This window comes from Lonchura striata, chromosome 1, assembly GCF_050655825.1.
Source record: "Lonchura striata isolate lonStrDom1 chromosome 1, ASM5065582v1, whole genome shotgun sequence".
In the NCBI taxonomy this organism is placed as follows: Eukaryota; Metazoa; Chordata; class Aves; order Passeriformes; family Estrildidae; genus Lonchura; species Lonchura striata.
The window spans coordinates 115,457,294-115,482,432 of NC_140703.1; the positions used below are offsets into that span (position 1 = coordinate 115,457,294).

The 25,139-nt window shown below is 44.2% G+C and overlaps 3 protein-coding genes across 3 annotated transcripts; 2 read left to right on the forward strand and 1 right to left on the reverse strand.

Moving 5' to 3' along the window:
- Positions 1-671: 671 nt before the first annotated feature.
- Positions 672-11,056, forward strand: LCA5L (lebercilin LCA5 like). Its single transcript, XM_085588542.1, has 7 exons — positions 672-779; positions 1,177-1,671; positions 3,287-3,424; positions 5,061-5,154; positions 8,183-8,286; positions 8,571-8,697; positions 10,256-11,056. The coding sequence occupies exons 1-7, from the start codon at positions 672-674 to the stop codon at positions 10,852-10,854; spliced, it is 1,665 nt and encodes a 554-aa protein (XP_085444668.1). The 3' UTR covers positions 10,855-11,056.
- An 861-nt stretch (positions 11,057-11,917) lies between these two features.
- Positions 11,918-17,536, reverse strand: GET1 (guided entry of tail-anchored proteins factor 1). The gene is made up of 5 exons (XM_021527478.3): positions 17,411-17,536; positions 15,602-15,767; positions 15,017-15,084; positions 13,601-13,715; positions 11,918-12,919 (listed from the first exon to the last, which is right to left on the reverse strand). Exons 1-5 carry the CDS (start codon positions 17,516-17,518, stop codon positions 12,846-12,848), a joined length of 531 nt encoding a protein of 176 aa, XP_021383153.3. The 5' UTR covers positions 17,519-17,536; the 3' UTR covers positions 11,918-12,845.
- An 80-nt stretch (positions 17,537-17,616) lies between these two features.
- On the forward strand, positions 17,617-22,215 carry HMGN1 (high mobility group nucleosome binding domain 1). The gene is made up of 6 exons (XM_077781700.2): positions 17,617-17,751; positions 17,965-17,997; positions 18,098-18,127; positions 18,211-18,261; positions 19,944-20,075; positions 21,328-22,215. The coding sequence occupies exons 1-6, from the start codon at positions 17,737-17,739 to the stop codon at positions 21,373-21,375; spliced, it is 309 nt and encodes a 102-aa protein (XP_077637826.1). The 5' UTR covers positions 17,617-17,736; the 3' UTR covers positions 21,376-22,215.
- The last annotated feature ends 2,924 nt before the right edge of the window (positions 22,216-25,139 follow it).

Here is a 25,139-nt window from a genome sequence, read left to right on the forward strand (position 1 = left end):
AAAGTTGACTGGAAAGCTGTAGAAAACTGGTTAGAAATCCCAGCTGCAGGGATTTCAACCATGTGCTGTTGGGAGCATGTTGGTTTTTGAGTCCTTGCAGACCTGTAAATTACTCTGCTGGGTTTTCTTGGTTTTTTGTTTTTATTTTGGTTTTTGTTTTTTATCATGCACCTATTCAAGGTGGAGATTCTGATGGGTTGAATTGGGTTCATCAGATTGTGGCTACATCAGTGAAGTGCATGATTTACAGGAAGAAAACTGATTTCCATGGATTGAAAATTGATTTCCATTGATTTATTTCCATTGGCTGCTAGCTGTGGCCTGCTGCAGCTGCAGAAAGACACAGAGATAAAAAAATATTTAATGCATTTATCTGTGAATCATTTCAATCACAGAAACCTAGAATGGTGTTAAAGATCTTGTCCCACCCCCTGCCATGGTCAGGGAACCTTCCCCTAGACTAGGCTGCTCATTGAACATCAGAGTTTTGGGGCATTTTGTGAAGAAACCACAATTCTGTAGCTGGATGAGCAATTTAGGAGTATTAGTTAATTAGTAGTAGGATTTAATGCAAGCAGAAAAAGCACACAGTGATTGATTTGTCTCAAATAATTTCTGATTATTAATCTCTGATTGCCAATTCACTCTGCTCTCCATGCAGGAGGGAAGAAATGGCCAACTTCAAAAACCTCCAATCTGAACACCTCCTTTATGACCCTGCAGAGCGGGGTGGTTTACCAGGACAAAAACGCCACGGCCCAGCGAATATCCTCAGCCAGGTGATACGCTGCTGAAAAATTAAAACTACAATTCTAATAAAGATTTTTAGGGAACGGTAACTTTTAATTTTTTCACACCAGGATTTCCCCTGCTGCAGGGATTTCCTTCAAAGGGCATGCACGCCCCTTGGGGATTCCCAATCCTTTTTACTATCTCGCACTAATTTATATATACCTAGAATCTTACAATAGGTTCGTGCATATTCATTCTGTTGATTTTGAGTTACAATTTACAGTTGGCCCTTTGTACAGAGAACTCTGTAATCCCTATGTCCATTCTTGCAGACTTCTCCTCTTAGTTTCAGAGCTCAAGGGGCTCTTCTTATCTCTTCACCTTGGAGATTACATTCTTTTCTCCTTGGCTAGGACAGTTTTATAAACACAGCAAAGTTAACAGACTAAACATCATATTTTACTCATATTAGCAAGCTACTACGCAGTACACTTAAATCCAGATAAATTTTCTATCCTGTTAAATTTTAGCCTTTTTCACAGGATCCACAAAATCAAAGAGTTGAAGAACGAAATATTCGACTTGCAAAGGAAAATCGAGACCTCGAGCTTCGAGAACCTGGCTTTGAAAGAGCTGAACCGGCGGCACGCCAGGGCCATCGGCAGGTACAGCAACGCGGAGAGCCACCTGCAGGAGCTGCTGGCAGGGCATCGGAAGGAGCTGGCAGACCTCATGAACCTCCTAAAAATGTCCCAGGAGGCCGAGAGAAACACGGCCCGGGAGCTGAAAAAAGTCGAAGCGGAGCTGAGGAGAACTAAAGGTGATCTGAAGACTTTGGTTGTGCTCTCAGAAGACAAAGCTCTGGCAAAGAGGGAGGAACTTCATCGCAGGTTGTCAGTCCTCAACGGAACGTTGGAAGCAAAGGATGAGAGGATACAGGTAATGCCTGCAAATGTTTGTATTTGTGGAATGTAGGGTCATAGAATATCCTAAATGTGAGGATAAAGGTAATGCCTGCAAATGTTTGTATTTGTGGAATGTAGGGCCATAGAATATCCTAAATGTGAGGATAAAGGTAATGCCTGCAAATGTTTGTATTTGTGGAATGTAGGGCCATAGAATATCCTAAATGTGAGGATAAAGGTAATGCCTGCAAATGTTTGTATTTGTGGAATATAGGGTCATAGAATATCCTAAATGTGAGGATAAAGGTAATGCCTGCAAATGTTTGTATTTGTGGAATATAGGGTCATAGAATATCCTAAATGTGAGGATAAAGGTAATGCCTGCAAATGTTTGTATTTGTGGAATATAGGGTCATAGAATATCCTAAATGTGAGGATAAAGGTAATGCCTGCAAATGTTTGTATTTGTGGAATGTAGGGTCATAGAATATCCTAAATTGGGAGGATACAGGTAATGCCTTCAAATTATTGTATTTGTGGAATGCAGGGTCATAGAATATCCTAAATGAGAAGATATAGGTAATGCCTGCAAATTATTGTATTTGTGGAATGTAAGATCATAGAATATCCTAAATTGGGAGGATAAATGTAATGCCTGCCAATTATTGTATTTGTGGAATGTAGGGTCATAGAATATCCTAAATTGGGAGGGAATCTCAAGGCTCATCGGGCAGGAGAGATTTCAGTGAAGGAATAGTGGAAAATTTGAAGCTGCTTCTTATCAGATGAATGATTCTGATATAATCCTGTAACACTGGATGCTGTTTAATCCAGTGCTCTCCTGAGTCCAAGGAAGCTCAAGAGGAGATAATTCATCTCCTTTTAATATCTCATGTTTCTTTACTCTCACTGACCCCAGCACAAAAAAGATAGGAACACAATTTTTACTACAAAACTGGAAGAGTGAAATATCCATGGTCCTCCAGGAATTCATTTCTATTTCCTGTGGAGGTTTATTATGCATAGAAATAAATAAAGAACCAGGAAATCTTAAGAGAAACTGTAAATGTGAACAGTTGAATTCAGACTCTCTTTTAAAAACTTTCTGTTTCCAGGAGTGAGGAGCTATAAAATCACACAGGGTTTGGTGTCCACCCAATACTTTTAGGAACTGGAATTTCAGTGCATGGCCCTGGGTTCTGAAGATAAAGAACCCAATAAATCACCAAATTTTCATTTACACTAAGCCTCCTTATTCTACTACAGTTCATAGGTCTCTGTGAATAGAAAGCCTTAATATTTCTCAAAGATGGTTGTATTAATTAATACATCAGAAAGGTAATGTATAGCCTTATTTTTATGATTGAATGCCAAAACCTTTTCTTTTGTTTAGTGGAAATTGGTTTGAAACCGCTTTTTGTCTTACTTTGCAATTAATTTTTCAGATACTTCAGTATAGTTTAATGTATAGTTTACAATATATTTTATAATAATTATTATATTAATATAATTATAATATAATAGCTGTAATTATATATAATTATGAGCTTACATTTCCTTATATTAGCACACTTATATTTTCAATCAGTCATGAACTGAAGTTTTCCAGCTGTCACACTGAGAATGGTAAAATCTGTCACTTTTTTAAGAGTCTGGAAATGCAGCTGAAGCTGAACAGCAACACCTTTAGTCGTCAGCTGGCAAGTGACAGTAAAAAACTCCTGGAAGCTACAATGACCACAAAGAACTTGCTAATGGAAATTAACATCGTTCACCAAAAAATTAAGGTATTTCAGATTTTTTCCAGGTTTCTATCTCTACAGGAAAATTCAAGTTTTAATGTTACCTATTCCTTTTGCTTCTTTTACAGTATTTACTAATGGAATTTGGGTTCCTTCTTGTGTCTATAATCAACTAAAAAAGCCAGAAATGTCAAATTCTGGCATTATTGGGAGGTTTATTTGTTAGAAGCAGTTCTATAATGAACTGAAACAGAGATTAATACTAAAACAATCAGAAATTGAACTAAAATCCACACCAATGTGTTACCATTTTGCCAGTTCGGGGTCAGATATATTCATCTACTCACTTTAAATGAGGTCCCTCCCAGAAACAAGTCAAAGTAAGCCAAATATCACAACCTGCAAAACTAGAGTTTAACAAAAATACCTGTGCAAATGTTTCAAGAGTTTGCTTAAATTCCAGTTTCATTTTTAGACAAATGGTTTTGGGATAAATAGGTCCAGTTCAGCACTTTTTGTAATGCTTGTAAATCAAACCTACAGGAAAACTAAATGGATTTAAAGCTAAAACTGCCAGGAATGGGATGTATTATGAGTTGTACTGAATAAAACCTTTACACATTCCAGAAAACCTGGAATCCTTTGTGGCTTTTTCACAACTGTGTTTGTAACACAGTTAAAATACACTTATTTCTATATTTCCGTGTCAAGGTGATCCCATTGGGGAGCTTTCTCTTCCTAAATGGAATCAAATATCTGCGGAAGATGTTGTTGAGGGGAGTTTTCCCAGACATTGTGAAGGGCAGGACAGGCATTTCCTGAGGGTTCCTGGAGGTTGGGATTGCTGCACAGGGGTGTTGTTTATCCCTCTTCCCTGTGTAGCAGGTGCAGAAGTTTCCTCCTGGTACTTGGCAGGGCTTTTTTCCATGTCAGAATTTGATCTTCTCCTGAACATGCAGATCTGGGAGATGGGAACAATTATAATCTAAGGAACACTAATATAAAACTATCCCAAAATGCAAATTATTCCAAATTATTCTCTTCTCAAAAATACTTCTGTTTCATCTCCTTTCCACACGGTTTTCTGTGTGTTCAGGTCTCTGAATTTTCTATTTAGATCCACAAGATCTTCTATTGATTTACCACAAAGAAGACCAGACATGATTATCAACCTTATTTCTGTACCAGAACAGAGTTTATCCTTAAAAATTCATCATTTTAGGCACCAGTCTTATTTGAGGCCATTCCATTTCCAGGATAACTTTTAATTTTCCCAAATAAATGAAGCTCCTATTTTTTTCCCCACTGAAAGCTGAAGTGGTGAGAGTGTAGCTGAGATCTGTCTTCTGTGTTTAAGAAGGATTTCATTAAGGAAAGAGGACTTTTGCTAAATAAATGTCAAAATGTGCCTCTGGTTTTCATGTCCCAACCAGAACAGGTTGTGAACCAACTGAGCATATGACAAGGACACTGAGCAAATGATTTTTTTTTTTAAATCAACAAAAAAGAGGAAGCAAAGACCAAAAAATATTTATTCTGGAAAAATGTGTATGACAAAGGCCACGTGGGTCTGGTAAAAGGTGAAATCCCTAATGGATTTCAACCAGCATGGGAAAATTAAGCAGGTAAAAAGTAATTTTTAATGCATATTAGAAGCTTAACAGTGTTTATTTCTTCTCAGGAAAAGGATCGGCAACTTTTCATACAGAATATTTATGCAAATCGAATGCCAAAAACCCTGAGGGACAGAAGTGATTGTGTTCCTAATGACCAAAGTATGTCTGTAATCATCTTCTTCTCTTGTTTAGTTAAGTGACACTTCCACTGTTTTAGCACTGGGAGGTTTATTCCAAATTAAATGCCAAAATAAATGCTGAAAAGGTGAAAAGGTTCAGGAAGTTCAAAGGTTTGAATGACAGCAAATAACAACACAAATTAAGTTCTACCCAGGAAGAAAGAGCTCTTGAGTAAAGAATATTTCTTTCACATGGATGCTCATAGATGTTGGGGAGAAATATCTGTTCCATGCAGCCTTGGCTATCCAACATTCCAAGGGCAGCTGCCTGGAGTGGGATTCAGCTGATTAAAACCAAGCAGCACTGTTTGAGATGCCCCAGTTTGCCTCCACTACACCCAGAATTTAGGATGGAATGATCTAAAGATGGATTTCCTGGCTGAGGCACCTCTTGAAAACAGTGATCAGATATTGCTGCTCCTAAAGTGAAGCAGCAATCAGGACTTTCTTCATGTGGGTACCAAAGAGTCCTCAGCAAACCTATCTGCTGGAAATGCTTCCCGCAGAATTCCTCAAATCGTGGCAGCAATACAAAATCTTACCACATTCAGTTGCTTATTTCTTTCCTCTTCATTGCCTTTGCAAACCCATTAACTCTGCCCAAACCTCCAGTGAACTACAGGGAAAATATTGGTAATTCAAGGTGTTAAATTAAGAAAAACACATATTCCTGGTTCTCATCCCAAGTCAGACACATTTTTTATGAAACTCTGAATTCCTGTTTTAGTTACACCACATAACTACCATTTTTTAAAATTTTACTCACAGATGGCCTTACATTCAATAGAAATTGAATATTGCTGTTCAATTATGGCACTTGAAACACTGTTATTATTTAAATTCTTCTTTCCTTTAAGCGAGATAAGGGAGCATAGTTGGAGAGAGACGTGGTATTTTTTAATGAAAAGCTTCAAAGCAAAGTTGCCTGATCCTCTGGAATTTTTAGAAAAATATTTCTTTCTCTGCCAGCTAATGGATTTGGAAACCCAGAGCTGGAATTGCTGACAATTAGTTTTCCTTTTCACTACTAATTCGAATTTTCCTTTAGCAGATTTCTGAGGAGTTGCCTCTTCAGGCCGTTATTTTCTAGTGGACGTTCACCAAAGTTTTTATAGCCAGCAGGAAATGTGGAGCTGGGTTTTTTAGCGATGCTGGTAAAGGCTGGAGGGTGGCTTCCTTAGGTGGCCCGAAAGCTCTGTGCACGTAACCGGAATGGATTTTTTGGCTGGAGCCAGGGATTGCCCAGCTCCGGCCGGGGGCAGCGCTCGCCTGGGGCGGCAGCGCCCTCTGGTCCCGGCCCCGGGGAGCGCCCGGGATCCCGGCTGGAAAAGCTCCGGGAATGCCGCCCCCCGGTCCCGGCTGGAAAAGCTCCGGGAATGCCGCCCCCCGGTCCCGGCTGGAAAAGCTCCGGGAATGCCGCCCCCCGGTCCCGGTCCCAGGGAGCGCCCGGGATCCCGGCTGGAAAAGCTCCGGGAATGCCGCCCCCCGGTCCCGGTCCCGCGGATCCCGGCTGGAAAAGCTCCGGGAATGCCGCCCCCCGATCCCGGCTGGAAAAGCTCCGGGAATGCCGCCCCCCGATCCCGGCTGGAAAAGCTCCGGGAATGCCGCCCCCCGATCCCGGCTGGAAAAGCTCCGGGAATGCCGCCCCCCGATCCCGGCTGGAAAAGCTCCGGGAATGCCGCCCCCCGGTCCCGGTCCCAGGGAGCGCCCGGGATCCCGGCTGGAAAAGCTCCGGGAATGCCGCCCCCCGGTCCCGGTCCCGGCTGGAAAAGCTCCGGGAATGCCGCCCCCCGGTCCCGGCTGGAAAAGCTCCGGGAATGCCGCCCCCTGGTCCCGGGGAACACCCCGCGAATCCCGGCTGGAAAAGCTCCCGGAGAGACTGGGAACCCAATTCCAGGCTGGTCACCTATTGTAAATGCAGGCGAACCTAATGGGAAGAAATGTCTGACTCAATTCAGAAGGCTGAAATATTTATTTATTATAACTATTTTAAAATACATGAATATACTATATAAAAATAAAATAATAAAACTACATACTACTTTCTTTGATTCTGACGCTAACACAACTCGTAACTCTCTCTCGTGAGTCTAAACACAGGTGGATTAGATTGGCCATCAGGCTCAAACAGTCCTCACCAGAATCTAAGCACTCACTCTAGATAAACAATTCTCTAAACACATTCCACATAAGAAAAACAAGGAGCAAAAAGTGTTTTCTCTTTCATTTTTCTCTGTGCACCTCTATGAAAAATCCTGAGAGGGAGAGAAATGTGCTTACCACAGTCACCAGCATCCCTTTCACCGCCCAACACGCCGAGGGCACCATTCCTGTGTGTTTTATCCTTTGATTTCTGAGCCCAAAACTGGGGAAAAGCGTGAATGTGGGTAAGATCCCATTTTTGCTGCTCTAGTGCCATACTTGTGTCAAAATTATTCCAAAGTATACTCATCTTCACCATTTCATATCCATATTTCTCTGAACATCTCATTCAGTCACTCCCTTGGAATCTCTTCAAAGATCACTGATATTTCAAACAGTGTTAAGCATTTTCCATGAGATGAGTTCCATAATGATCCAAATTTAGGAAAGTGAACTCTGAGGCTTCATAGCAGACCTCTCAAATTTACACTAGAGTGGTACCAAGAATTATGCCCATGTGGGTTCTGGGGCATAGACACGTTTGTCTGACTTTACATGTTCTATCTGAAAATATACTTAGTAGTATATTTTATATAGACATTTATGTATATACCTATGTTTGGGGTGCACTGATGTACAGACAAAAAGGCTCAGAAATCCAGGTTTGTGTCTAGTTTCAGCATTTATAGATTCAGCAGAAAAAATTATTTATTTTTTTAAAGGGCATTAAGATATGCATTAAAAAAAGAGAAGTTAAAATTCTTGGTGACATACCAGTATTGTCAGTTGTCAGAGATATATTTTATTTATATCAACAACCTAATTCCAGAAATTACTGTATTTCTAATGTTTGTCCTATTCAACAGGTCTGAGAGTAGACAGATCAGTACAAGTAGATAAAGAGAGTTTCAGAGAACTGCTGCTGTCTCAGCACCAGGAAACAAAAAAAAAACCAATCCAGCTAAAAAAGGTGGGAAAGATCTGGATCCAAATCCAATCCCCTGTTTAAACTCTCAGCTAAGGTGTGTCTTATTCCCTAAGTTGCTGTAATATGCCTGGATAGCCTGATCCATCCTCTAGGATGTGGATTTTGCATGTGTGATTACAGTACAGAAATAATGGTGTGATGCAAAATATAATGTAACAGCAATAGAAATTACTCATCTTTTTATAAGTATTGCACTGATTGCGTTCTTTTAAAAGTTGCTAAATAAGCATTCCCTCATTATTTTTACCTTTAATTGCCAATTGTAGGAGAAAAGAGGAGATAAGGGTGGAGAAGGTAAAGCAAAGGAAGTGTGTTCAGATGTCCGGGGTAAAAAAGAAAATCAAGCAACCAAGAAAGTACCAATGCCAGAAACTTCTAACAGGACACACAGAGGTAGGTTTAATGTTTCTCTCAGAAATTCACCTGATCTTTGCAAATTACCAGAAGTCCTGGTAATTTGTGTGGTTCTGACAGCCCTTCACTGGCACCTGGCTGACAGGAACTAGTTCCAAATGATGAATGAGGTGTCACTGAAATCACAGCATCATCTGGGCTGGGAAATGCAGCTGCTGGTGGTGCTGCACTGGGAGCAGGATGTGGCATCTCCACCCTGCTGTTCTTCCCAAAGCTCAGGGTGGTAAAAATTCAGTGTTCTGTCTGTAACAGGATAATTAATAGTTGTTAGTCCACACTAATCAAACATTGATCTCAAAGTGGTAGCTGGGAATCTTCATCACTCATGTGAACATATTTCCATAGCTGGAAAAGGACAGTGAGGACTGGGAGCAGTTCCTCATTAGTGATCTCTGGAAAGAGATTTTATGGAAATCTCAGACACTGTGTTCTCATGGAAAAGTTATATGGAAGGGACTCACCTGTAATCATCTTTATTCTGAACAAATTCCATAGAACAGAAGAAAGAAAAAAGCCACTGCTGTTTCCTCATTCACATTTTTCCTTCTAGAAACATTCCTCTTATTTCCTTTAAGGCTTTTAGGAAGAGAAAATGTCTGAGTGCCACCACTGTAGACATGTCACAAATGGCAGGAGACCTCCAGGTCACACATTTGCCCCGGTGGAACAGGTGATGCCAGGTCACATCCCTGTAACCTGGCATGTGCTAACTCCTGAGGTTTGTACTCTGCCTTTTCAGCCTGCAGCCTTTCCAGAGCCCCCCAGACAACCAAAGTCTGCATTTCTCTTTAAAATGCCCTTTTAAAACTGGGAAAACACAGGTCTTACAATGCTCCCTCTGAAAAATCTGTGAAATATGAGTTTCTCTCACTGATAGTCGACTTTTATTGAAGACTTACATGGCTTTTTGAGTTCCTGCAACTTCTTACTCCTCCTTTAAGCTTGGAGTGTGTCTCATTTTGGGTCTCTGCAGAGCATAGGGCTGATTACAAGTTGTTCCCTGAACAGATAAATGGAATTTCTGCACACATGTTCCTTTTCCTGCTGAAATTGGAACACCCTCATTCCCAAGTGAGGCCAGGGTCCAACTCACTTCATTCCCAGGTGAGAGAGCTGCTGTGTATTCTGCTCCACACAAGTAACTCAGTTGTGAATTAAGAGAACAGAAATCCTGCACATCTCCAAATTCCACTTAAAAGCCAGAAAGTGACAATTAAGAGTTCAGATCTCACCTGGTTTCTCTGTTCCATTATATATGACTTTTGTGGCACTCTTTTTAGCCATTGCTGTACATAATGGCTGCTAAAACCATTTAACTAAATTCAACACCATGAAAAAAAGTAAAAATAAAGATATGAACCTGGATTCAGTGGCGGAATTATGTTGTTTAAATCTTGCCCCATGCTGTGGTATGTATTAGAGATGGTATTTGAAATACCATCAATAATGAGAACTGGAGCAGTGAAATTAGAATGTGATACTTGCTCTTTTTAAAGCTTCATAACTCTTCATGTTCTTAAACCCTACAATATTTCAGGGGGCAAACTACTGATGGAAGAATGCAAATTTTCCGAATTTATTAAAGAAATGGAAATAGAGACAGAAGTTCTTAAAAAGGAGTTGAAAACTCTGATGAAATCTGAACAAAATCCTCAAAGAGTAGAAGAGAACAATCAAGAGGGAGAGACGGTGGAAGAAGTTGAAAAAGAAGAGAAAACCCACTATGAGCAGCAAAAAAAGAAAGCCAAGAGTGAAGGTGCAAATCCAAGCAAAGACCCCACTAGGCTGAAAAAAAAATACATTTTCTCAGAAGCTGTTGAGAATTTGCATCAGGGGCTCCACACTTCAGGTGCCAAATGCAGAGCAGGCAGCCAGAGAGAGAGCTGCACTCACACTGCTGTGCCCAGGCAGAAAATCTCCTTCGGGGCTTATGAGCCCTCTTTTGGGCAAACCCCCCCGGGCTGGCAGGACAGCCCCTCTGCAGTGGAAGAAACCCCTGATGAAGGAGCTCTTTGGGGAGGAATGTTTGCAGGGAGACAATTCCTGCAGTTCCAGCAGCACAAGGGTGAAGGCAGACAAGCGAGGAGGACAAGGCAAATCCCAAACTCCATGCCAGGGTCCAACTCTCCTCATTAAATCAGCTCCTGAGAATACACAATTGTTCCTGAATAGTTAAGTACATCAGCTTACCTTTGGAAAGTTTAAACATTCAGTTACAATCCAAATGTTTTACTTTAATTAAATGTTTATTAAATCTTACAAGCAATGGCAAATTGCTTTCCATGATTTTTCCAAAACAATCCAATCAATTGTCACAAAAAACCCATTCTGTGTTTGGTGTGTTTCCACAAAAATGTTTTGTATTAAGAATTCCTTATCATTCTTACCTGTTACCAGGTGAAAGTTAGTCCTTGTTTGGGAACTTCCGGGTTTTTTGCATTCCCAAGGAGCTGGAATTTGGAAGCTGGCTGGTTGTCAGCTCGCTGAGATGAGCACCCAGCTTTCATAAGGTTCACTGCTGGGTGAAGACCAACAATGCAATAAAAGAAAACACTTCTTCACTTCCTTCAATCCCCAAACAGCTTCCAGAATTCACAGATAATAAAAATAATTTGCTCCTACATTGTTTTCATGAGCATTAGAAACCTCTAAAGCCTCATTCTTTCCCACTGTTAGAACTTATCAAAGCAGCTTGCCTGGTAACTTCCCCAGCTGACATCCAGAGATGAATGTGCAAGAGGAAAGCATTGTTTTGGACAAGTCAGGCATAGCCAGTCCCCAAAAAGCCTCTAAAAATCCTTGTTTAAGGTTATGTAAGCGAGGGGAGGAGGATTGTGCTTTGTTCCTCACACTAACTTATTAAATACTTGCTAAATCCGTGTGAAGTTTGGGAAAATTAGGGGCATTCTGTTAATTTTTAAAGGCAGTAGCACTTAAAAAAAATGTCCAAAATTACACCACAAAAGTTTTTAAAGATGACAAAGACGTTCAGAGCTGAACCTGCTGCAGCAACATTTCAAGGGTTTAGAAAAAAATTTTAAACATAAATTACTTGAGTTGATTCAAACAGTATTTCCTTATGTTGTTTTGGTGAGTTTGGGGTTTGTTTTGTCATTTTGGGTTTGTTTGTTTGGGGTTTTTGTGGGTTCTTCAGGAAAACTGCAGTTAACATTAAAAAAAGAGATGAAAAAACCTAAGATGAGTTGAAAAGCTTTATTTCCTTAATAAAATCACAATTATACATAACATTCAATCACAGCATTTTTTCCTTGATATTTATTTTCATATTGGCTAAATGCAATTCCTAATATAAAATCTCAATTTTTAAATTAACATTTTAAAAAAGTTAATTCATTTATATACCCACAACATAACCTGACCTATTGAATTGGTTTTTAAAGGCAATTTTGTCACCAATTTTGGAGGGGTCCTGGTTCCTTCCTTCCTGCAGGGAGGAAAAGGCTCTGGAATAGCAGAAGAGATCATTCCTCTGGGAATTCCAGAGTGGGAAGCTAAATCAGCATCCCCTCTGCAGGAACAGCACTGTCCTCTGCTTCATTGACAGCAGCCTGTGCTTGGCAGCTGAAGAAACCTCCTAAGAGATAAAATCTTCATTAAACTCATCTATTTTTTTAGGAGAGCTCAAGAATATTCTAATTTTAAGGTAAAAAATCCCAAAGAAACTCTCTTTTGCCCCAAGCCAAGCAAACAACCTCCCTCTACCCTCTGCACCACCCAACATGGTCCCACCTCGGGGTGAAGCTACCACATTTTACAGCAAAAACCACCCAAGCTCCCAAATTAATTCCTAAAGCCAGCATATTTCCAATTTAAAACCACAAATCCAACACTTTTAGATTTGGTGACAAAAGGCCATGACAAAACCTTACGGTTCTGCCATGACTAAACTCAAATTGAGGTCTTACAACCAGTCATGCTACTTTTTCCAAAATGAAAGACAAACTCTGGGAAGCAAAATCAAAAGGGCTGACAGATATCCAAATGGAATAACAAGGATTGTCTCAGACCTTGTCTCATGAAAGATAACCGTCCCTTTTTGTTGCAATTAATTTAAAGCAGTGATTATGTAAATGCAGCTGGGGAGTCCATGGATTGCTGGGATTCTTTCAGCTGAAGGGGTGCAGCATGATAGCTACAACTTTATTGCAGACCACGAGCCAGCAGGTAATTCCCACACCTCCTGGAAAAGAGGGAGAAACCACAATTTAAATTGTTGGATCAGTAACCCTGAGGAACCTGTGCAGCTGCAAACATCCTTGGAAGTGTAAAAAATGAAACTCAGAACTCGTGAGGCCAACAGGAACTAAACTCTTTATATACAAAAGGGAGATGCAAGAGATGGGAGATAAATCAATGCTGGTCCCAAAAAATTCTGGATTGTCTTGGGAAAAGAGCACCAAATACACAAATATGAGCTGAAGTGTGGTGAGTGCATCCCAGAGCTAAAACCTTCTGCTACAGACCCAAGAGAAAATATCTAAGTTTAAGGCTCGGCAGAATGCTTTGCTTGAACTTAAATTCAGGATTTGAGAGATGTAGAAAGTAAATTTCTTCTGAAGTTGAAATCAGCTGTTTTATAAGTACATAGCTATTCATAGCACACCTGTGAAGAAAACTCCCTTTTGGGTGATTTGCTGATTTTCTAAATTAAATCTTCCCCAGGGTCTATTCAATACAGAGAAGGGCAATGCTCTGTTTGGGTGGAAATAAAAAGGACAAAATTTCATTATCACTTCAAGAAACCAGAACTGAGCACACAGAAGAGCTGCTCAAATACTTCAGCCCTGTGCTCTGGCAGTCAGAGAAGCAGCTGCTGTTAATCCCTGGATGCTCTGGGGCTTGGGAATGTCCTTTTCCTCACCTGCCACTCCTGTAGGGAAGGCCACCAGGCGCTCCAGGGGAGCCAACCATTTGCTTGGAAGCACGGTGACAGGCTCAGAGTAGTACTTCCAGATCAGAGAGATCATCAGGGCAGCCTGGAAAGGGGATTTTTATTAGTTTGGATAAGAACACACATCAAAGTGCATTCCCAGTGCTACCTGGAAACAGCAAATAATAAATTCTAAAGGAAGGGAATTGTTTCTTTGTTATTTTGTTTTCTTCAAAATATTTTTAGATTTGGCATGAGCTTAAATTTATACCAAATATTACAAGGTTGCAGGGAGAGCTTGTTTTCTTTCAAGACCCTCTTTCCAATCCAACAGTTAAAGAAAGTCATAGCATTTGTTAAAATTCTGATGATCCTTTTTAGCCTGAATTTTTGCCTACAAGAAGTCCAACTCACTGTAACAGGCCCCTAAGGAAATCTTCAGGCTGACCACTGCCATCCTCATTAGCAAATTCTTGTTAGCAAATTCCTTGGCATCATGTCAGAACTACTGAGACAATCTGATGAGGCACCGTGGGGAAATGTGTGGCAGCTGTAGGTGGAGATTTGCATCCTCAGCAGAAGTATATTTTGGTTTCAAAGCCACAATTATATTTACATGTAGCAGAATTTTCCTGGATTTGGGGGTCATATATAAAAAAAACCCAGTGATAAAAGAGCTAAGACAAACTCCAAACTCTTGTCCCCCTAAAACTAGCAACAGAGTTGAGATGAAAGTTAAACTCCTTCCATACTCAGCTACCAGATTTTATCAGCAGCATTTCCCTTCCAGTTCCAGAAACTTTCTTTTTGACAAACTCTGTGTCCTTGGAATCCCAGAATGGTTTGGACTGGAAGGAATTTAAAGATTCTCCAGTGCCACCCCTGCCATGGCAGGGACACCTTCCACTGTCCCAGGCTGCTCCAGCCCCAGTGTCCAACCTGGCCTTGGGCACTGCCAGGGATCCAGGGGCAGCCCCAGCTGCTCTGGGAATTCCATCCCAGCCCCTCCCACCCTCACAGGGAGGAATTTTTTCTTACTTATCTGATCTAAAGCTGTAATTTCTCACTTTGAAGTTATTCCCTGTGTGCTGTCCCTCCATGCCCTGGAAATTGTCTCTCTCCAGCTTTCCTGGGGCTCCTCCAGGCCCTGCCAGGCCACCCTGAGCTCAGCCCAAAGCTTCTCCTGTGCAGGTGAACAATCCCAGCTGTGCCAGCCTTTCCTGCCAGCAGAGCTGCTCCATCCCTCTGCTCATCCTGGAGCCTCCTCTGGGCTCTCTGCAGCAGCTCCAGCTCCTCCTGTGCAGGGGGAGCCCTGAGTGACCAGCTATGGGCCAAAAAACCAGGAGAGAATTGTAACATTACTGAGGATTTGGGTTCAGTTGTATCCATAACAAAATATTTGCTTACCTGCAATATGTAGAATACAATATTTATGACCCACTTTATTTTGGCTAGTTGGGCAGTTCGTGCTTTCACTGTTAAAGAAAAAAAATATTAGTTTGCATTATTTATAATAATGAATTATTATTGCATTAAATTAATAATTTTTTAATATTTCCCTCTTTAAGGCTGGACATTACCCTGTTTAAAAATCTCTCTAAAAGATTTCTAACCATATTAAAAACACCCTTCTACAACAAACTGCCAGCTCTATATCACACTGTAATTTCTATCTTGACTTACTCAAAAGAGGATTCAGTGATGGGCATCACTAAGAATAAATAATTACACAAAGAAGGAGGAGAGGAGAGGAGAGGAGAGGAGAGGAGAGGAGAGGAGAGGAGAGGAGAGGAGAGGAGAGGAGAGGAGAGGAGAGGAGAGGAGAGGAGAGGAGAGGAGAGGAGAGGAGAGGAGAGGAGAGGACTGAAAATGGGTGAGATGGGGAAGGTAAGTTTGAAGGATAAATACTTAAAGCTGAAAACAGTCCTGACAGCTTTTCAGAAACAGAAAATGTTTTTCCTTTTGGAACAGGGAGCAGACATGGAACTGTACCGTGGGTTTTGAGCTTGTCAGTCATTTTGTTAATCTTCCTCTCCAGCCGGGCATATCTGGCAAACTCATCCATCATACTGATGGTGGCAAGCTCCTGCTTCATGGTCTGGATCTCAGCTCTCATCTGGGATTCCTGCTCTGCATCCTTCTGTAACAGCCTGGATATCTAAGAAGTGAAGGAAATGACCAATTACTGATGCAGAATCCCACTGATTTGCTTTAGTCTGTATAAAGTATGATCTCAAAAGCCTCCCATCAAAAAAAAGGCCCTTTCATTGAGATGCAGGAAATCCTTGGGCAACAAGCGAACAAGTGACAAGATGAGAGTAAACAGCCTCAAGCTGGACTCAACGATCTTGAAGGGTTTTTTCCACTTTAAACAATTCTGTGATCATTCCCATTTCCAGCTCCAGCAGCCAAGTATTCCAATATTTTCTCCCTTCCTTTTACTTTCCTAGTTTCTTTTATTGAGGCACTAAACTGCTTGTTGGCTTGTGAACTGTTTGCCATAGAAATGCAGGCACAAAGAACATAAAATCTTTTTCTTGCTGTTCCTTAGCATATCTTCCCCAAGACACATGTAATTTATTTCCCCAGGGATGCTATTCTCAGGCCTGCAGTGAGAGCATTAACACCATCTTCAGCCTCAAACCACAGCAGAAAGCTGAGCAGAGATCTTCAGAGAATCTTAGAATATCCTGAGTTGGAAGGGACCCACAAGGAATTGAGTCCCACTCCTGGCCCTGCCCAGACTCCCAACAATCCCACCTGGGCATCCCTGGCAGCGCTGGCCAAAGGCTCCTGCAGCTCTGGCAGCCTCGGGGCCGTGCCCATTCCCTGGGCAGTGCCAGCACCTCTGGGGAAGAACCTTTCCCTAAAATCCACCCTAAATCTGCCCTGGCCCAGTTCCAGTCCTCCCTGGGTGCTGTCCCTGTGCCAGAGATCAGAGCTGTCCCTCGGGAGCAGCTGCAGATCCCAGCCTCAGCCTCCTCCAGACTGAACGAACCAAATGCTCTCAGCCTCTCCTCCTATGGCTGTTTCATCACTCTTCTCTAGCAGCACCGAGTTCAGCTTCCCAAATTGCTGAGGGTGATTTAAGGTTTAAAGGATTTTTGTCCATTTTTGAACAGTGCACACTGATCTCTGTGCCAGTGAAGTTATTTCTGTGGTAGAGCAGAGCGACAGGGATTTCAGCATCTTTGTACACACGTGAGTTGATCTGGCAGCCACAGCATTTATTTGTCCTCAAATCCATTATCCACGCTGGCACAGGAATGCTTCAGATCAGCTCAGGGGCACCCTGATCAGTGGCTAAGATTATAAAGATTTATTCCTACATTGACTTAATTCCTTAATATCCATATCCACTGATCTCCCACCTCAACAATGGGCATCTGTTGAAAACATGCAAGACTGAGCAAAGCTGTATTTCCCATACCAAAACTGGGAAGCTGTGGATGCCCCATCCCTGGAGGAGTCCAGGAGCAGACTGGACGGGGCTCTGAGCAGCCAAGCCCGCTGGTGGGGGGCTGGAAGCGGATCATCCTTAAGGCTCCTTGCAGCCCAAACCATCCCGCGATGCACCCAAGGGCTGCAGGCTCAGGAGCACCACTGACCTCACTTCTGTGACACTGTGACACTGGAAGCGGGGCTGCGGGAGCCGCCCAGCCAGCAGCATCAGCTTCTCTGCAAGCCCAGCAGCAGCACCAGGCCCTGCCCGTCCCTGCCCGGCGCTGACAGAGCCCCCTCAGCGCCCCGCCGGCATCCTGGGGTGCCCTCACTGCCTTCCCCGGCAGCGGCATCACTCACCAGCGAGGAGCAGGAGGGCAGGAGGATCTTGAGCGCGTTGCAGAGCAGCACGGCGCTGAGCACCAGCAGCCAGGCGCCGCTGTCGGCCGCAGCGCCGCTGTCGGCCATGGCCGCGGCCCCGCCCGCGGCGGGCGGCGCGGGGCGGGCCGATGGCGCGGCGCGCCCCGATCCGGCTGGATCCTGTTGCGGCGCCGCTGGCGCTGCTGGGATGGGGAGGGGGGCGGCTCCGCTGCGCAGCCGGGCTGGGGCTCGCAGGCGGCCGCGCTCGCAGCAGCCGCGCCACACCGGCAGCCGCCGCCGCGGGGGTCGCGGCCGGGAGCCTCGAGATGCCGAAGAGGAAGGTGAAGGCGAGCGGCGACGGGCGGGAGGCGAGCGGGCTCGGCGGGGAGCGGCCGCGCCGCGGGCGCCGGTGCGGGGCCGGGCGGTGCCGGCGGCTGGCCCTTGTGCCGGGGAGGGGGCCGCGGGCGTGGGGGGCTCGGCAAGGCTGGCGGAGCGGGAGGGGGCGGCCGGGGCCGGGGCCGCCCCGCCCCGCTGACGCCGAGTGTGTGTTGCAGGTGACGGTGGCGGACGGGGACGCCCCCGAGGAGGTAAGGAGAGGGCAGGGCGGCGGGGCTGCCCCGGCCCGCCCGCCCCTCACGCCCTTCTCTCTCTCTCTCTCCCTGTGTCTGCGTGTGTCTCCCCCCGCAGCCCAAGCGGCGGTCGGCGCGGCTCTCCGCGGTAAGTGAGCGCCGAGCGGCGGGGCCCTGCCGGGATGGGTCCCCGAGGGCTGGGTCCCCGCCTGACTTGTTCTCTCTCCTCAGAAACCCGCGCCTGCCAAAGCGGAGCCGAAACCCAAAAAGTTACCGGCAAAGGTGAGAGGGAATTGGAAGAGGGAAGGGAGTGCTTGGGGGCATCCCGCGTGGTGTCCTCCGTGCACCGTGCTGGAATGGTTTTGTTCCTTGTGGGAACGCTCCCTTGCCTTGTTTTGATCTGCTTTTGCCAGTATTTACAGGTACATTCCGTCGCGGTGGCTGTAGATTCTTGTTAAGCTCCAGGCATTGCATGGAAGCGTGGGCACGGATCCATGCGTGTTACATTGTGCTTTGGTATTGGGTGGAACTACCTGACTGTCAAAACAACTGTGCGTTAGGACATCAGGAGGAATTTCTTCACAGAAAGGCTGGTCAGGCACTGGAAAAGCTGCCCAGGGAGGTGGTGCAGTCACCATCCCTGGACATGTCCAAGGATAGGCTGAGATGTTGTTTGCTCTGCTGTGGTTGACAGGGCAGTGCTCTGCTAAAGTTGGACTGGAGTATCTCGGAGGACTTCTCCAAAATGAATGATTCTGTGCACAGTGTTGTATTTCACCTGTGTAACAAGAGGGGATAAAATACACCTACTAATATTTTAAAGCAGTGTGTTAATACAGGGAAAAAATTGCATTAGCCACTTAAAAAACATATGAACTTCTACTCATATGGTCAAGATTTCAGGTGTTTGTAACAAAGTGGGTTTGTGTGATCTTTGAATTTTTCAGCACAGTTTTCACAGTGAAAATAAGCGAGGTGTAAAATTTTTTGGGTTTTGGGAGAATTGAAAATGGCCTTGTGTCTGTTGGCTTGCTGCTGTTTGTGTTGTTAAGTGTTCCTTTGTCATCATGAGCTTTTCTTGTGATGTATTGACTAAAAGCTTTGGGGTGACCTCATTGTGACATTTCAGTACCTGGAGGGAGTTGATAAGAAAGAGATAATTTCCAAGGGATGGAGAGACAGGACACAGGGAATGGCTTCAAACTACCAGAGGGCAGGGCTGGATGGGAGATTGGGAATTGGGAATTGTTCCCTGGCAGGGTGGGCAGGGGCTGGGATGGAATTCCCAGAGCAGCTGGGGCTGCCCCTGGATCCCTGGCAGTGCCCAAGGCCAGGTTGGACACTGGGGCTGGAGCAGCCTGGGACAGTGGGAGGTGTTGGGAGTTGGATGAGATTATCTTTAAGATCCCTTTCAACCCAAACTGTTCTGTGATTCTCTAATTTCAGATAAACTCTTAATCTTTGCAGACTTCCTGATGGTTTTTTTGCATTAATGATGAGGAATCCACCTTTATTCCAGTGGTTTGAGTATCTGTGTTCCCACTCTCCGGGCTGTAAGCCTAAAGGATCTAGGATGTGTGATACTGATTTTCTGCTTAAAACTACTTCAAGCCAACAGTCAAAAAAATTTTTATTTGGTTCCTCAAAAAACACCTTTTTTCATCAACTTTGTCAGTTTTTAAAACTTCCCTCACAGTATTCTTTCCAGTTGTGTGAAATCTGCTCATTATGGAGTGACTTAGTGGGGTTTTTAAGTAAATACTAGTGAAGAAAAATATATTATACCATTCAAAGTACAGAATTGTGTGTTGCAATTATGTAATTCTGAAATATTTGGTAAGTGGGTGATGAGGGGTTGTTGGTAGCTTAGCAAATCTATCTTGGTTTTTTGTGTTTTTAATTGTTTTCAAGAGCTGCCTGGAAGCTCATAACACTTGACTTACTGGAAATATATTTGATTTTAGGATAAATCTGAGGACAAGAAAGCTCCATCAAAGGGGAAGAAGGGGCCTAAAGGAAAACAGACAGAAGAGACAAACCAAGAGCAGACAAAGGACAACCTGCCTGCAGAGAATGGGGAAGCTAAAACTGAGGAGGTGAAGTTTGGAGCGCTGGGTTTGGGTTTTGCTGTTACTGAGAACTTGAGGGGTTTTTCCCTACCAAAGTTTCTTGACAAGTGAAATACTCTTTTTTTGTGTGTCTGGAAAGAGTCTTGAGTGAAAACCCAGAGCTGGTTTTGGCAGAGTTGAGGTGGTATTGACAGACCCTGCTGGGAGAAGGGACAGGTGGGTGTAGGGACAAAATACAGCTATTAATGAGTTGTTGTTGCTGGAGAAGTGACTGTGCCAGGTGAGTCTTGGCTACACCTCAGTGCCAGAGTGGCTGAACCTTTTGGAATTATTGGTCAGGTCACTCACAGCATCCTCCACTCTGTATTATATTCCTGGAATGCAAACATAGTCAGTTACAAATTGAGGCCAAAATCTGCAGGGATGAAACACAAGTGTGGTAACGGGCCTGCAGTTGCTGTCAGGTTTCTGTGATGGAAACATTTTCAGGAGTTCAGTGGAATATTTTGGTTTTAGGTAGATGATGGGATTTGGTGGGCAAGGAAGGTACAGGATGGTGCTTGGCTGAGCAGGAGGATTTACTCTGGGGTAACTGTCATTTGCAAGCTTGCAGTGTGAAAAAGCTGTGCTCTGACTGCAAGTTCTTCAGCTGACTCAATTTTTTGGCATTATTGCAGTCTTTCAGCTTGTGCTTGTAATATTTCAGCAGTGGAACCAAATTTGGCAGCATTCCCATCTGGGGTCCCTTTAGTTCACTGGTGCAGAGATTATGTAAATTTACAAGGAATGGACCATGACTTGGTCACACCACCCAAAATCCAGGTGTAATTTTATACCAAAGTCTGGAAGAGGCAGAGGCAGTCTGTCCTGTTGGATGTTACTGTTTGCTAAGAATTAAAACAGGCTTAAGATTTGAAAAATACTTTAAGTGTGGCACTGAAATTTAAAGGCATGAAGTGTTACCTCATAGTTTTTCTAAACACCTCCTATAAGCTGTGTAAAAGCTAAAGTTTCTTCAGTTGTAAAGGCAGTCATGCAATGCAAATCCCTTGCAGTGTTGTTTAGTAAGAAATCAACATCCTGAAATGCATCCTGGTGGATCCAAGGAGCCTTTTTGTCACAGCTTGGTTTGGCAGGTCATGATCCAAGAGAAATCTGCAAGAACAAGTCAGGGTTATTCTCTGCATGGTTTAATGTGCATTAAAACCACTCCAAACTAATCAGAACCATTAAAAACTTCCTGCGCTGAAATTTTCTGGTTTTTTTTTTCCCTTTCCAGACCCCAGCACCTGATGCAGCTGCAGAGAAAGAAGTGAAGTCTGAGTGACACCTGCTCCCACATCTGTAACTGGTGGTCCTTAAACCTTACTTCTTGTACAATTCAGAGGAATATTTTTATCAACTATTTTGTAAATGCAAGTTTTTTAGTAGTTCTAGAAAACACATTTTTAAAAAGGAGAGAATCCCGACTCAACCCATTTTTTTACATATTTAGATAAGTGTAAATGCTTTTTTTAAGTGGTAAAGTCATGTACTGGTTGTCTGTTTTCTATGAAACCAGAAATTAACGGTGTGTTAATTAAAGAGAGGGCTTTGAGGCCTTGATTAAGCCTCACGTTCCACAGACTCCAAGGGACAGTTTTCTATCCTATAAAATGAAGCATAACACAGATCAGACTTTGGAATTCATAATGATGTGTTGAGAATGTCTTAACATTTTAGTTATTTATCTTTCCTATGGTTGTACCATCAGTAGAATTGCTTGTCTAATAAAACTGCTCCCTAGTGGTGGATTTCTTGCTGAGTGATGTATATCAGTGACAAAGTTATTTTTGGTAGTTGCAGCTTTATTTTTTTCCCAACAATTTGTAGCTGTGATGCAAAAGATTGGAAACTTTTATTTTATATCTTTAAATACTGTCTTAAGTTTCTGCTTGGCAGTTGGAACTTGTTATGTCAATTTTGAGATACTGGGACTTCACATCTAGTTTTCAAGGACAGCTTGTCTACAAAGATTGAGTGAAAATTATTTGAAATAGTGCTAGGAAAAAAAAACAAAATTAGTTTTTAGATTTAAAAAAGCTCTGTTGATAAAAACAACTGTAAAATTGTTGATAGTGTTTGTGATCACCAAACAAAAGCCAAATAAATCTTGATTATGAAAGGATGTTTCCATAGCTCCTGTATTGACTGAGAACTCACAATCCGAGTGCTGTGGTTTGGATTTTTAACTGTGTCCTTCAGAGTGTTAAAACAATACTTTTGAAGAGATGGGTGGCAGTTCAGGCAGTGGAGAATTGTAGTGTTAGTCTAAACTTGCACTTTGAGAGCTTTGTGTCGCTGCTGTTTGCTTTAAGAAAAGTCAATAATGAGTAAGTCTCAGATGCCAGCCAGACAACTGTCACCTTGTCCTGGGAGGAGCCAAGCTCAAACAGTAACGTTTGTTCTTTGTTGTTTTTTTTCTCCTCTCACCCCAGAACTTGTTTATGCTGTTAAGTAACACCTGCAAGCCCAGTAGCTGCTTCCTGTACATCTTTAGTGTCTTTTTCAAATTGTTGCAGTTATCTGTAAAAAAAAAAGCCACTTTAGTTTCACCACTAACTTGCTTTCTTAATCAATACTCTCATTTCAGGAAGAATTTTACCATGTTTACCTCTTCAATACTTTAATAATCTTTTGTATAGGAAGTCTCCCAACCTGTTCTGTTCATCACAGAGCACACCTGGCTTTGGCTTCAAGTTCTTGGATATTTCAAAACTGGAAATTGATGCCACTTTTTCTAACTCCTCCCAACATCCCCTTCCAGGTACCATATTTCTTGGTTTAATTTAATAGTAACACAGTCTAGCTCCATGATGTTATTTACTCTCTGGTTTTGGCAAGCTCAACACACCAGTTAAATAAGTAATAAACTTGCAGATAAATCCCCCAAAATAACCACTCATCCCTGCTTTTACAGAATGTCTATTTTTCACATGTTTTGGGTTTCTGGTGCTGGGATCTTGTGGACTTTCAGCATCTCCCTCACATCCATTACCCACTGCTTAATTTACTGTAACGTCTTGATTTTACTCTGTCCTGTGTGATACCAGATTCATTTGCTCTTCAGCTGAGGACTGCAGTGAGAGCTGAAGCAGATTTGCATCCAATGGAGCACAATCTGATTCAAAATACAATAGCAGGAGAACAAAACTTGTTTCTTGGAAGATAATTCATTGTCTTTGTATACTGCTAGTAGTTGTTTGGGTTAAGAGGATGAGACATAAAAGTAATTTACTTAAAGGTTCCAAAAATGCATTTTAAGGTACCAGAGGTGGGGAATGAAATAGGCAAAGAGTTGGGATTTCAAATGTAACACAAGTACAGCCACTGCTGTTTTTATCAGCCTTCATGCTGGGCATGGCTGGGAAACAACTGTGGAAAAGAAAAAACATTAAGAATGGTTTGGGTTAGAAGGGATCTTAAAAATCCTATTTTCCCCACCCCTACCATGGCAGGACACTTCCACTGTCCCAGGCTGCTCCAAGCCCCAGTGTCCAACCTGGCCTTGAGCACTGCCAGGGATAATTCCCAATATCCCATCTAAGCCCATTCTCTGTCAGTTTGAAGCCATTTCCCCTTGTCCTGTCACTCCAGGCCTTTCTTGTCAGCTCCTCCAGGCCCTGCCAGGCCACCCTGAGCTCAGCCCAAAGCTTCTCCTGTGCAGGTGAACAATCCCAGCTGTGCCAGCCTTTCCTGCCAGCAGAGCTGCTCCATCCCTCTGCTCATCTTCATGCCTCCTCACAAGTTGATGTCCAGGCTCCCAAAATCCTGTCTCCAGAAGCCAGGCTCAAGATGGCACAAGCATGGGGACAGAGCTCAAATTTTTTTGAGTGGTGTGGGAAATACCCCTCCCGAGGCTGGTGTTTGGGGCAGCTCAGGTGCCACCCAGCATCCCCAGCTCCCCAGCATGTGGAGCTCTGTTGTCACAGCAGGAGGCTGGGCCATCCCTAAGCTCCAACATCATTGATGCTTCCAAATCTCTGCAGGCATGGCACACCCCGGCCACCACGCGGGGCAGTGCACTTTGAATCACAGTATCACAAAATCATTTCGCTTGGGAAACAGCGCTGAGATCATCGAGTCCAACCTTTGACTGATCAACACCTTGTTAACAACCAGAGAACATCCAGTTGTTCCTTGAACTCCTCCACGAAAGGCGACTTCACACCTCCCCGGGCAGTGCATTCTAATGTTTAATCACCTTTCAGCGAAGAAATTCTCCCGATGTCCCAGCTGAGCCTGCCCTGGCCCAGCCTGAGGCCGTTCCCTCTCCTCCTGTCCCTGTTCCTGGAGCAGAGCCCGACCCCCCGGCTGTCCCCTCCTGGCAGGAGCTGTGAGAGCCACAAGGTCCCCCCGAGCCTCCTTTGCTCCAGCTCAGCCCCTTCAGCTCCCTCAGGAACTCTCCAGCCCCTTCCCAGCTCCCTCAGGAATTCTCCAGCCCCTTCCCAGCTCCGTTCCATTCTCTGGATAAGCTACAACCCCTCGCAGTGAGGGGCCCAGAGCCGGACACAGCACTCGAGGCAGAGGCCCTGGCGGCACAAATCCACTCCGTCACCGCATCGCCCCCTGGGCCCGGCTCTCTGTGCCTCGCTGCGGGTCCCGGGAGGGCTGTCCCGGGCTAGGAAGGCCGAGGCAGCGGCGGCAGCCCCGCCGTTCCCGGGGCCGATGGAGCAGCGCCGCCGCCTCTGCCCCGCCGCCCTCAGCGCTGCCGCGCTCAGCGCCGCCCCCGGCCGCGTCACCGCCGCCTTCCTCGCGCGATCCTTCCGCGCCTCCTCCTCCCCTTCTCCTCACCCGGCGCCTTCCCCGCCATCCCCCCCCGCCACCCGCCCCGCTGCCTTTCGTGTATATTCCCCGCGGCCACACGCCTTCGCCGCCGTTCCCTCGGCGCGCCCAAAGCGCCCGGTACTGCGGGAACTATTTTACGCCGCCCCCCCGCAGGCGCTCCCGGCGGAGGTGGCGACGGCGGCTCCGTGGCGGGTGGTGCGGCGGAGATGGCGGCGGCGCCGCCGAGGCTGCGCTGAGGGGGGAGAGGGAGGGAGGGAGCGCTGA

What these genes read in the sequence shown, in the direction of transcription:
- GET1 (XM_021527478.3), bottom strand. Translation starts at nt 17,518, where the DNA reads ATGGCCGACAGCGGCGCTGCGGCCGACAGCGGCGCCTGGCTGCTGGTG. An exon ending in TGCCCTCCTGCTCCTCGCTG is followed by an intron (nt 15,768 to 17,410) that starts GTGAGTGATGCC and finishes TTCACTTCTTAG; the next exon opens with ATATCCAGGCTGTTACAGAA. An exon ending in CTTCCCTACAGGAGTGGCAG is followed by an intron (nt 12,920 to 13,600) that starts GTGAGGAAAAGG and finishes CCTCTTTTCCAG; the next exon opens with GAGGTGTGGGAATTACCTGC.
- LCA5L (XM_085588542.1), top strand. Translation starts at nt 672, where the DNA reads ATGGCCAACTTCAAAAACCTCCAATCTGAACACCTCCTTTATGACCCT. An exon ending in CAAAGGATGAGAGGATACAG is followed by an intron (nt 1,672 to 3,286) that starts GTAATGCCTGCA and finishes CACTTTTTTAAG; the next exon opens with AGTCTGGAAATGCAGCTGAA. An exon ending in TCGTTCACCAAAAAATTAAG is followed by an intron (nt 3,425 to 5,060) that starts GTATTTCAGATT and finishes ATTTCTTCTCAG; the next exon opens with GAAAAGGATCGGCAACTTTT.
- HMGN1 (XM_077781700.2), top strand. An exon ending in GGTCGGCGCGGCTCTCCGCG is followed by an intron (nt 18,128 to 18,210) that starts GTAAGTGAGCGC and finishes CTCTCTCCTCAG; the next exon opens with AAACCCGCGCCTGCCAAAGC. An exon ending in GGGAAGCTAAAACTGAGGAG is followed by an intron (nt 20,076 to 21,327) that starts GTGAAGTTTGGA and finishes TTCCCTTTCCAG; the next exon opens with ACCCCAGCACCTGATGCAGC.